The sequence below is a fragment of the Durio zibethinus genome, chromosome 5, assembly GCF_047325235.1.
Source record: "Durio zibethinus cultivar Kanyao isolate XHJ-2024 chromosome 5, ASM4732523v1, whole genome shotgun sequence".
Taxonomy (NCBI): Eukaryota; Viridiplantae; Streptophyta; class Magnoliopsida; order Malvales; family Malvaceae; genus Durio; species Durio zibethinus.
Window position 1 is genome coordinate 31770135 of NC_143166.1, and position 12784 is coordinate 31782918.

At 31.4% G+C, this 12784-nt stretch overlaps 2 protein-coding genes across 4 annotated transcripts; both read right to left on the bottom strand.

Annotated features, from left to right (window-relative positions):
• On the bottom strand, positions 1–2696 carry LOC111282132 (16 kDa phloem protein 2-like). The gene is made up of 7 exons (XM_022870092.2): positions 2538–2696; positions 2291–2395; positions 2016–2142; positions 1837–1908; positions 705–750; positions 353–617; positions 1–264 (listed from the first exon to the last, which is right to left on the bottom strand). Exons 1-7 carry the CDS (start codon positions 2578–2580, stop codon positions 218–220), a joined length of 705 nt encoding a protein of 234 aa, XP_022725827.1. The 5' UTR covers positions 2581–2696; the 3' UTR covers positions 1–217.
• An 881-nt stretch (positions 2697–3577) lies between these two features.
• On the bottom strand, positions 3578–10644 carry LOC111282581 (phosphatidylinositol 3,4,5-trisphosphate 3-phosphatase and protein-tyrosine-phosphatase PTEN2A-like). Of its 3 annotated transcripts, none has more exons than XM_022870723.2 (13): positions 10262–10644; positions 8866–9369; positions 8605–8706; positions 8470–8526; positions 6835–6900; positions 6088–6264; positions 5886–5972; positions 5704–5768; positions 5553–5629; positions 4901–4947; positions 4643–4773; positions 4475–4544; positions 3578–4335 (listed from the first exon to the last, which is right to left on the bottom strand). In XM_022870723.2, the coding sequence occupies exons 2-13, from the start codon at positions 9277–9279 to the stop codon at positions 3763–3765; spliced, it is 1866 nt and encodes a 621-aa protein (XP_022726458.2). In that variant the 5' UTR covers positions 9280–9369; positions 10262–10644; the 3' UTR covers positions 3578–3762. The 3 variants fall into 3 exon arrangements, with proteins under 3 accessions (XP_022726458.2, XP_089617265.1, XP_089617266.1); XM_089761139.1 differs by having other exon boundaries at positions 5529–5629; positions 10262–10579; XM_089761140.1 differs by having other exon boundaries at positions 5529–5629; positions 8866–9652; positions 10262–10514.
• Positions 10645–12784: the final 2140 nt, after the last annotated feature.

The following is a 12784-nucleotide window of genomic DNA, read 5'->3' on the forward strand; positions in this document are numbered from 1 at the left end:
TTAAAATAGGGAGATCTCACCATCCATTGCAAAATGATATACACCAAAAGTTCTAGCTCTTGTTTCGTCACTAGGATATCTAGAATTTTAAGTACTTTTTATGGTTACACGTGAAAGCGTAATGCATTTGGGTTACACATCCCAACCCTGTCTCAAAAGATTCGGACCTAAAGACGTCTAAGTTCTAATAATTGGAATATCTCCTCCTTGAGGATTTTTAGTACGGTGGTGGTGGTGGTGGTGGATAAAGGCCTGGAAAAGGACCTGATTGAAAAACAGAACAGAATTTCAGTATTATAATTAACATGCAATTAGTAGTATCAAAAGATATGTAACACACGAAGGAAGTCACCTGGGTGATAATAAGGTGAAGCAGGTGGATATGTAGCTGGGGGATATGCTGAAGGTGGGGGAGGGGGAGGGTATGCAGAAGGTGGAGGAGCATACATGGATGAAGGATATGAAGGATATGCGGGATATGGCGATGGAATTGGATATGCCATGGCTGGTGGTGGATAAGAAGCTGAAGTTGCTGGTGGAGGTGCAGAGTATAGAGGTACTTGATGAGGAGGGGCCGCATAAGGTGGTGCTGATGGAGCATATGTTGTGGCTCGGTTCTGCAACAATCCAAATGAACATTTAGTTACACTTGTTAGAATAATATCAATAGAAATGGAAAATAAAGTACGACAGATGGGGCTTACTTTGGCGTTTCCATAATGCATTATGAGTCGCACTTCTCCTGCAAATCTGCAATTTTAGAAAATTAAGAGTCAGTAGATGCTCACGGATGTTTGGCTAAAAGCACTCATTAAAACTTCTAATACACTAATATCTTAAGAAAAAACCACAAAAAAAACCACAAAATGGTGAATCACATGCTTCACAGATTTTTTTTCTGTTTACTGCATAAATTCAAACATACTCCTATATTTTTATTTTCTGGAAACAAATTGTATTTAGATTGCCATTCTGACTAACATACATGTACTTCCAAGAAAATATTACGGTATTCCAATAAAGTTATAAGTTAAACCACCATATATGAGAAACTATGAAAATAAATAAAAAACAGAAAATGGTTTTGACAACCCAAAAGTATGAAATATGATGTGAAATTAACTTAAAAGTTAAAACTAATGTAGATTTATTTGGTTACCTTCTAAATCTAGCTTCTAGTTTTCAAATCAATAAATTAGTAAAGTCACTAATTCTTGAAACCAATTTTCTCATATTGAATAACAAATAATGCTTTGACAAACTCAACTGCTATTGATGAAAATTAATGAGACCTCAAAAATTCAAGCAGAATACACCTTGAAACTAATGAATCCAATTTGTCAAAGCCAAAAAAAGCATGCTAGCTCACAATGACCACAACCCTAAAGGCAAAATGCAATTTGATGTCAAAAACAGTATGTACATCAATGGGGCAAGACATTTCTGTAACACATGTTTGACAGCAACTATGTGTCTATGCCACGAATAGAAGCTCTATTAAGCAATATCTTTGTGTTCGAGGACAACTGTTACATGCATACATAACTATGAGAACCTATTTTCTTCCCCAAACTGTTAAGAGTAAAAATGAAGCCCAAAGCAATAATGTTTCAATTTTAGCAGTAATTATAGCATAAAAGACATTACATCATTGCACTTGTAAACTCTAGAGGAGACTAGGAGAAACTAGAAACAACAGAGATTCCAGAGTTACATGGGGAAATATGGTTTCATAGCCAATATTGCTACAGCATTCAAAGTGATTAATATACTATCTAATTTGTAAGATAGCGGAAACATCAATCTCAAGTGCCATTAGACTTCAATTCACATTACCTGCCAGTTTTAGTCTGAAGCGACCAAGGACTATCATCATAGCCCTGAGAAAGAACCTTCTGCAATTGAACCCTGTAAACCAAAAATCTCAACAAAAACATTAGAACCAAAAACCAAAAAAAGGACATATCTTCTCAAAAGCCAAAGACTTTAAACACAATTTTAAGGAGAATTCTTACTTTCCGTTGCCAATGAAATCATCGTACGTTAAAGTATTGCTGTTCCAAACCACTAAATTTATCTCTCCCAGCCCTTCAATCAGCGTGAAGGTAAACTTCTCCTGGAATGTGGGCGTTTTGCCACCATCTAACGAAAACTCAAATTATATATCAGACTCCAGAGATCAATTTTCGACTAAGATCCCATATCCCATATCAGATCAATTTTCGACTAAGATCCCATATCCCATATCATGAACAAAAAGGAAAAAAGTTTACATAAAGCAGAGAATTACCTGTGCAGGTTCTTGTACGGTACTTGGTGCTACCATATTCAAGGCAAACGTAGGGATCTTGCCTTGAAATCCATTCAGTATCCTTCAATTTATTACATCCGACAACTGCCATAAGTCCATAACCAAAAAAAAAAAAAAAACCCAACATCAAAACAAACAGAGAAACAAAAAAATGACAAAAAAACATAAGAATTACCCAACAAAACAGAAAAGAATAATTAAAATTTTGAGAAACATACATACATACCAGTGACCTCAAGAAGGTGGCCTTGAATACCCGAAACCGGCATGGAATACTATGAAGAAAAGTACTGGGATAAAAATTGGACAATTGTTACACAGAACGACTCTCAAAGGGCTATCCCTTTTATAAAGTACTAAATAAAAGATAGGTACTGGGAAAAGGACAAGAAAAATGAGTTTTCCCGAGTAATAATGATTAGATAATCCGCGTATAGTTTATTCCTTAATTTAGGCGTTAACGATGGTTTTTTTTTTTTTTTTGTCTGCAGGGTTATCTTCCTTGTAGTTTAATACGTATAAAAGTACGAATACGAACAAAATTTAAATTAAAAAAATGGATATTGTTATTTATTATATTTTTATATTTTTTAACATTTATTAAATTTATTGTTATATAAATCAATCCTTATATAAAAAAAAACTACTTATTAAATTATTAGACTAATCAACTTCATCAATAATAAATTAATTTTTAAAAATTAAAATTTTATCAATTTTAATTTAATTTCATGTTTTTATTTTATTAAAATAAAAAAATAATTAAATTTATATATTAATATTAAACTTAAATTTCAATTCAACTAGTTTTCTACTATTCAACTTTATCAAGTATGTATTAATATGAATTAAAAAATCCTATTAAATTTTAAAATACTTCTTAGACGATAAAGATTACAAAAAAAACAAACAAACAAAAACAAAAGTCCAACCTATGATTGGGAAACTACAAAATATTAACAGCGAAGAGGCTCTGGCAAATGACAATGGAATTGGAGAAAAAAAAAAGACAAGAATCCTTTTTCGTGACGACAAAAACGCAATCACCCGAACAAGGAGAGACAAGACAAGAACCAGGTCAAAATCCAACAGCAAAAGACAGACTAAAATGTTTTTTGCTGATCTTGATTTGACATTGTCGGTTGATCCTACAGATAACAAGAGAAATGAACAAAACAAGCAACTGTTCCAAGCTATCACGACAAACGCTGCAAAACAAGTAGATATATAAATGCAAATGACAAACTAATTTTCTTCATTGAATAATGAAACCAATTCCATTAACTTTAATTCACCATTTAATGCAGCGATTATTTTAACATCCACGTTATAATGCTACAAATGACTGTGATAATGATACAAATGAAACGAATAAGATTGAACATTACTATTAGGCACGTGTATAATTTGCAAACCAATTTATGTACAGAAAGTTTGACATCAGCCCTAGCTTACTCACTTTCATAGTCTTCATCATCTCCAAAAGTGAAAACAGATGCATCAGCAGCCATTGCCTTAAATTCACTTTCTGAGCTGGAAACCTGAACACCTGCAGCAGCAGCAGCAGCAGCAGCAGTTGCAGCAGGAGCAGCAGCACCAGCAGCTGCAGCATCTTTTCTCGGCTCACTAGTGGTGTGCATCTGTTGGGAGTTTGCACTTCCTAAAGAAACTTGTTCAGTATAATGCACCAAACTTGCAACTTGATCAGAACTGGTATTTGTTTCTGATTTGGAGGTGGCTGAAGGGGCAGCTGCTCCCTCAGCAGATTTTGCCTTATGCCGTCTGCTCTTTGATGAACCAGATTCTTCTGCCTCACTGTCTGAGAACACATCATCTTTGTCATTATGTCCAGGGTCTTTGTTTTTGCTTGATGGGGCTGCACTTCCATCAGTGGATGCAGCACCGGTCCCTGAGCTTTCATCTGGCTTATTGGTGGTAGTTTCAGTCTGGGGCTTTGTTGGAACAGTGCCATTATAATCTACTAGCACAACCTCAACCTGGAAACCTGGGGATGGCAATTTCCTCTGCACATATTGCCCAAAAGAAGACAGTAAAATCAGAAAAGACACTATTTGGGCCAGAAAGAAAGAAAGATCCTAAGTCATGATGACAGAACATCACAAATAAAAGTATCATCTCATCATAACACATTTCACGTTTTACCTTGTCAAACCAATCAAGATCACCGGTATTCAGAAATTTTCTGTTTTCAATCATTATTGTGTTTAACCAACTGATAAATCAGAAGGACAGAATCACAAAAACGATCAGTTACAAATCATAAATAGGTGTCAAGGAGCTAATTCTCTACAGAGGAGGCTAACAACAGACCAGTAAAAATCTCCTTGCCGATCATGAAATTGAATTTTAAAGTCCCCAGCCAACTCAGTCAGGCCAGGTTCCCCAGGCAAAGCAAAGACCATAACTCCTTTCTTTGGTGCGCTAAACCAAAAATCTTCTGGCTGTGAAGAACAATTACATGCTAATTATTTCAAATTGGCATAACGATGCTCAGAGCTTCAAAACAGCATTTTTTAAACGTATGGGTGGTGATCATAATAATTACACAAAACAATCTAACAAACATACTGAAAGATCCTTGGTACGTGGATGCTTCTTTGTGGAGAAGAGAACACCTGTGCAGAAAGAGCAATGAAGTTCATCATGATTTAATCTTAGGTTAAGAGCTAAGATGGCTTGACTATGACAACACAATGACCACATGTCACTTGTTAATTTTCCATGCTTTCTATCTCTTGGATTAAGTAGCATAATTAAATTGAAAACGCCACTGTACTAGAGTTGTAACCAGAGACAAAGATTGCATAAAACTTTGGGTCTGCACCTTAAACATAAGAAGCAAATGAAGTCAACAATGAACTTATGGGATTGCACGCTTAGCTGTTATTAGGAAGAATCAAATACAAAACAATAGTTTGAGATTACAGTTATAAATTTAAACACATTTATGCCATACCACAAAACAACACCAGTTAATATGATTTTGCAATACTAGTGACTGCCTGGAGCCCTAATAGTCGAGGCAGAAATCTCATCTTCAAGTCTATTCTAAAGGAAGGCCAAAAAAAGAGTCTATCCCAGGGAATTTGTTTATGTACCAAGAACATCTTATGTATCAATAACACACCCAAATGCAATGAGAAGTTCAGCATAAAGAACAATAAGAAAGCACAAGTCATCAATCAAATAAAGAAACCTATTAGCGGACAAAAAATAACACCATTATGATCAGAGACAGTGATGGAGGGCCTGATCCAATAAGGGCAACGATGAAGCCGGAATCCCCTAAGCATGCATCTGTATAGAAAGTGAGGTCAGCACTAATATGAAGGCCAAAGATGCAATATAAACATGGTATAGCAAGAGAATACCTGCGCCCAGGCTGGTTTTCACCATTGAAGTATGTTAAGGTACGTTCAAAGTATTTGACATATCTCTACAAAACATAACAAGAAATAAAGGCAAAGATAAGAAATAAACAGCTTGCCAGAGACCCAAAAAAATCCTGAAAATACAACTCCTCACAGAATATCATTAGAAATCAGTTGCTCACAATTTGACTTGGCAGAACAAGCGCTTTTCCATCCACACATCTTTTCTGGTTGTAGTAGTCAATTGACTCTTCAGCAGTGGGGAAGAACTGCAGAGGGATAGCAAATAAGTTATAAAAGCAGAATAAACCATTGTGGCCAAGAAATGTGAAGCTACATCAAATTCACTAGCATTTCTTCAAGAACACGTTCATTGAATCAAACCTTCAAGTATAGAAGAAGGCTAGAGATCATCAACCCAGTCCTTGCCATCCCAGCTTTACAGTGCACAACCACAACATTCTCAATATCCTCCTTCAGCCATGAATAAGCACTTTGACAGAAAGATATTATTAATTGAATTGGGGGGCAATTATGGTCATCGAATGGGAAACTAGCCACCTGAAGAAAAAGTTTTATACAAATATAAGAAGATGGTAAATGTATATTTCACATAGGTCATCCTACAGTCAGTTTTAGTTGATTTGAATTTCATCAACAGGCTGTATTAGCTGTCATGAATGCATCAATGGAAAAGAAAAGATGGTGAAGCTTCATCAAAGTTTGGGTAAAATTGACTCTTCCCAGGAATAATCCTCTCCTAATGACTGATTTTCATCATTAACTGGAATAGATTCCTCCCCATCCCGTGACATTTCTATTGACAAATAGTATAGCAAGAAATTAGTGGTTGATTTTATCAACTTGAGTTGAACTTTTTTTGTTTCTGATTTTTCCACAGGTCCCACCAAATGGGGTCTTTAATCTCTTTCTAATGTCAACATAGAGCAATATCATGGTTATTTGGTTAAGAGATCTCTGGGGTGATAAAAAAGGGTTCCTTTTATCAAAGCTAAATGATCGGTACATGGCATACAAAAACCAGCTAACCACAATTTAAGAAATAAGCCCAGGTGAAATATTAGAAGTAATCATGTTCCTGCGTGAGTTCCTATAAAAATCATAGCATACCTTTCCTTCAAATAATGAAGCATCATATAGTCTCTCAGAGCAAAGGTTATATACTTTGTATTTGCCCTGCATATAGAAAGTCAATTGATTTAAGGACCAAACAGTATAATGCATAACAATGGGTCAAGGATGAAACATACACATATATTAATAAGAGACAAAAAGGCCCCTTCAATCCCAATCTTTTCTTTTGAGTAATACAAACAAATATTCAGGAACAAGGGCTTTAACTGCCCCAGCAACCTCAACCAACAAGGTTCATAAAAATATTGAAGGAGAGGTGAACATAATGGGAAAAAGGTATAGGCCAGAAAGTTGACGATAGTATTGTAAAGTTTCTTTTTAAACACAGACAATTGATAAAGCAGGCATAGCACAGAGCAGAGTGAATGCCGAGCCAGTTATCATGCTCAAAGAGCTGAAAACATATTAAAAGAAAAGGCAAGAATAATCTCTCTCCACCAACATAAATCAAAATCAGTATATCAGTATTTAAATAAGTTGTTCTGCACACACACACACACACACACACACACCCCTTATCATTGTTGCACTCAGTCGGGTAAGATGTTTAACATATCACAAATACTGACAAAACCTTACAAAATAGACACAGGCTCTGTTTGTTTTGCAGAAAATGACTTTTGGAAAATAATTCCCACATTTTCACGTGTTTGTTTAACAGAAAACTGACTGGTCAACGGAAAATAACTTACTGGTCAATGAAAAATCAAATCATTTTTCTGGAAACTGTCTTACGGATTTGAAAAGAAGAAGATATTTTTCGGAAAAAAACTGTCTATGAGTATAACTATTTATTAATATTTTTTAGCATAATTTTACTTATAAATAATATTATATAAATAAATAATATACTATTAATATAATATATTAATAAAAATATTAATATAGAATATTATAATATATTCATAAATAATAAATAATATTATATTAATAAATAATATTATAGTAATATTATAATATATTAATAAATAATATTAATTTAATTAATAAATATTATAATAATATAATATTAATAAATAATATATTAATATATTAATAAATAATATAGAGAATAATAAATAGTTTTATTTTAAGTATTTTTTATATTAACATAATATTTTAATATTAAATATTATTATAATATAATTGTTTTTTAATATTAATAATTTTAATAATAAATAATTTTTAATATTTTAATAGTTATATTAATATTATTTGAAAAACAAAAAGATTTTCCATAAAACAACCAAACAACGGAAAATATTTTTCATTAAATCATCCAAACAATAGAAAATTTCTTTCAATTCAGAAAATGTAAATATTTTATAAAAATCATTTTTCGGAAGTCATTTTTTGCGAAACAAACATAATCAAAGTTTTTATTTTCATTCAACTTATGAGGACAGCACAAGGTTCCTGCCATCTATGAGGTAATAAATGGTAAAGCAACAACAAAGAAATGGTTTTAGAAAAATCAAATCATCTTAGTCAATTATTATATGCAGCCATCATAAGACAAAATTTGATGTAAAAAATTTTAAAATAAAAGCACATGCATTTGGGGAGAAAACCAAAATGTAAAAAAAATGATGCAGGGAGTGGCAAATTATATATCAATAGACATGTCATTACCTTGTGATGGGTTTCAAAAAACTTAATCACTTCTTCCATGTGATTTCGATATAACCCCTGTATCATCGAAATTATAGAATTTTAAGGTTAATTATAAAAATATAGCCAAATTCAACCATTGATTAGTTCAGCTACCTCAACAAATCCAAAAAACCCAGAGCTCATGTCACCAGCAGGGAACCCCATAGCAATTATGTTCTCTGTGATGTATGTCATATCTAAGTCAAATCCTCCTTCCTAAAGTCAAGGTGCACAGGTAAGTTTACAAATATTGAGATTCAAATCATAGTAAAAGACGACAAATACAAGATATGTCACATATGAAATTCTTCATTTTACAAAAAAATGAAAGGCTGGGGATACATCTCTATGCTAAGAGAACAGTATAAGCCCCACCTGGTATCTCCTTTTGTTCTGTGAAACAACATGGCGAGCCTTGACCTGTACAGCTTTCACTGCATTTTTAGATGAGTCGACTATGCCTTTTGTAATTGTTCCTAGAAAACCAGGTTGTGTAGTTGTTGAAGCCCCATCAGAACCATCCTTAGCGGGAGGAGATTTCAGAGGCGAGCGCAGCCCTAGCCCACTAGTAAACCGTGAAAAAGTTGATTTTCCATCATTTCCTGTTGGTGAGTCCTCTTGTGAGGCAGCAAAAGGCTGAGGAATTTTTAAACTTTTAGCCCATGACGGCAGCTTTGATGGTGCATCATGAATAGAATTACTTGGTCCTGAATCTGTGGCAGCAGGAGTTTGTACATCAGGAGATTTAACAGGAGGTGAACTTGTTGAGTCAGCAGGTACATTATCCATTTGCCGTTGCAGAGGCCTCAATAATTATTGAAGGTCAAGAGTTCATAGACCCAGCATATGAGAAACCAGTTTATGTACTCAGAATTACAACTGCAAGCATAAGGTATAAGTTCAGCCAAAAAATAGTAAATGCTATGTAATAAACATGGACTTCTTGTTCTTCCTGCCGTAACTAACAAAAATCATAAATTTCTAAATACCATATTCATTTGACATAATGCCCAAAAGCAAGTAATATACTAAGAAGGAAATGTATAAAGTAAAATAGCCATGCAATTCTACTACTCTTCTCGGGTCTACATTATGCATTGCAATTCATGCCTTGCCAGTCTCTTATCCTCCAGAGAAACAAAGAAGGAGCCAAAAGACATAACTGCATTAACCCAAGGTATAGAAGGAGTCACTGTTGGATTTTTTAGTTTGTGCATTCATTTACAAAAGAAATTCCAATTGCCCAATATTAACAAGTAATAAAAGCCAGTGATTACAGCATGTTAGGCAAGCAACTGTCCGTACCGCATTGAAGCAACTTATGTCAGCCCACAACCAAATTCATTAAGTTAACAGGACAAGTAATTATGCAAAGTATTAATTCAACTGATCCAGAAATCAGTAAAACTGTGTGGAAATTAGAAACTAATGTAAAACAGCAACTAATATAACTGTTTCAAATGTGGGATTAACAAATAACAATCACTGATTACTTACTGATTACTTAGCACCCTGATTACTTACTGATTAACAAATAACAATCACTGATTTTTCACTCCAAAGATCAAAAGACTACATTCCATTGGTATCTACAATTACATTTAACTCTTCAGCATCGAATCAAAATCAAATCACAATTTTAGCTCCCAAATCAAAACCAATCAAAAAAAGAATATAAATCAAACTTCGAAAACTCAAATAGTTCAAAACCTAACACTGAAATAAAAGAAACCATCGATCGCCTTCAAAAAATCTACGGCAATGGTCTTACCTTGTATCGAGACTACGGAAAAAACAGAAGCAGGAATTGCAAAACCGGAACCTTTTAAAAACACGTAGGGTTTCTAGATTTAACACGGCAACGGAAAGAGAAAGGGTGACTGAGACTGGCGCTTCGCGACTTGAAGGTGCTGGTTTTTCCGTCGCTTCACGTGCTTTCCGTGGTCAACGAATCTGGACCGCTGATTTGGCGGAAATTGTATTTAAGATCGAAGTTGGACGGTAAGAAATCATGTTTTCCCAATTAAGAATCTTGTGTACGGCTCATATCAAGAGAAATGATCCGCCTCCGCCGTCTTGATCTAATCTCTTTTGGATTTTTTGTATGGCCCCACATTTTCTTTCTTTTTTTTTTCTTTTTTTAATCTATTTTCCACATTCTTTCTTTATTTTATGTTTTATAAATATATCAAAAATATTTTTTTGTCTGAAACTTTCAATATTCTGTAATTATTTTAGATTTCGAAATTAAATCGGATCAAATTTTATAAGGGAGATAAATTTTTTTAATTTATTTTTTTTATTTATAAAATTTAAAATTAAATTTTAATTTAAAAAAATTAAATTTTGTATCATTCAAATCAACAAATATTGATAAATTTATCAAATTATTAAACTTTAAAAACCACCCAAAAAATCCATATGAAAGATATGCTCTGAGCCTTCTCTTAAAGCATCTCTTTGCTTCTTCTTTCTCTTTTTTATGGGAAAGGATCGAAATTATATTTTTTAAGAAGTTTTTCTTCTTTTCTTGTTATAATCGCATTCAAGGTTTTTTGTTTGTTTTATCTTATGAATTGCAGAGTTAGACACAGACAGATTAATATGTCTGTATATGTGGAAGAAATAGCTATGCTAGGTATCATTGATCAAGAAAATATTAATAAAATACAACCACACGTCCATATACAATGTAACACATTAGTTTTACCTTGCTGCTATATTTAATAGAAAATGATATATTAATATTCATAAATTATTTGAATTTGATTACAAAAAAATTTAAATTTGATTTAATTATTATTGAATCGAATTTAAATTCGAATAATTTAACTTATCAATCAAGTACAATTCAAACATTCTTATATCTAATTTAAATTATTTGTTAGTCTAATCAAATTTTTATATTTTAATATATTTTAATTGATAAAATATATTAAATTTAAATTCAAACTCGATTACAAATAATTAAAATTTTATCAAATATAAAAATTAAATTTATTTTTACATATTAATTAAATATAATTGAATGAACTTCAATAATTTAATTTTTATCTTAAATTAAACTTAAATTAAAAAAAATGATCAAATTTGAATTAAATTTTAAATTTCAAATTTAAAAATAAATTTAAATTCAAATTTAATATTATATTGAATTGAATTCAATCTATTTATAAAATTAAATGTTAAAGAGATTGATGAGATTTGAAGTGTCCATGTCACCATTTAAAATATTTTTTTAGTTTCATATTATTTTTTATTTCACTTTTTTGTTATTTTTTTTCATTTTTATTTAATTAATAGAAGTCCTATCATGAGTCATGTCAATCAGTTTTGTTTTTTTTTTTCCAAAATTTTAAAATTTTTTAATTTAATTGATAATGGGTTCGATGTTAATTTTTAAGAAAATGAAAATTTAGTTTTTTATAATAAATTTATTTAATAATTAAAGATATATTAATTTTAAATTTGAAAAAGAAAGAATTAATTTTTTATCTTAATATTTAATTAAATATAAAATTATTATACTTATATTTATTTTTTGTTTACTTTTTTTTCTTTTTATATATATGCTTTACCTTTTTTTTTTGTTCACTTAGTTTTATTTTACTTTTTATCTATTCTTTCACCTTTTTACATTCAGATGATTAGTGTTTTATCTCAAAAAGAAAATTGTGATTGAAAGAAATTATGATATTGGGTGGGTGAGGGAAGTTGATGACAAACAAACTTTCAACTTGTTATTTGCTTTTTTTTTTATTTATAATTTTTTATTTTAAAAAATTCATAATTTATACAATTAAAATTTTAAATTTTTTTTTAAATTATGAGAATGTGATTTTTTTTTTTTCTCTTTCTTTTTCAAATATCATTTTCTTTTTGATTACTTTCAATGAATACCAAACATACATAATTTTTTTCACATGCCACCCCTGTTATTAATCCATTAAAATTTTATATTCAAAATCCATAAAAATATATTTTATAGATTTTTAAGCAAAGATAGACTATCCACGTGTCAATCTGGAAACAAAATTCAAAACAATTTCTGAATTTAATAAGTTGATTGGCTGTTGACACTTAAACAGGTTAATTACTCTTATTTAATATGAATAATAATTTTCTATTATTAAATTATGCTATGATGAAGACAAAGAGAAATGAATATGGTTTTTTTTTTCACATGTAATATTCATAGGTGGCCTAACATAATTAAAGAGCATAAGGTGTTAGGACTAAAAAAAATACTTACTTATTATGTACTTGCTTATTAATTAATTTTTTAATATTTTAG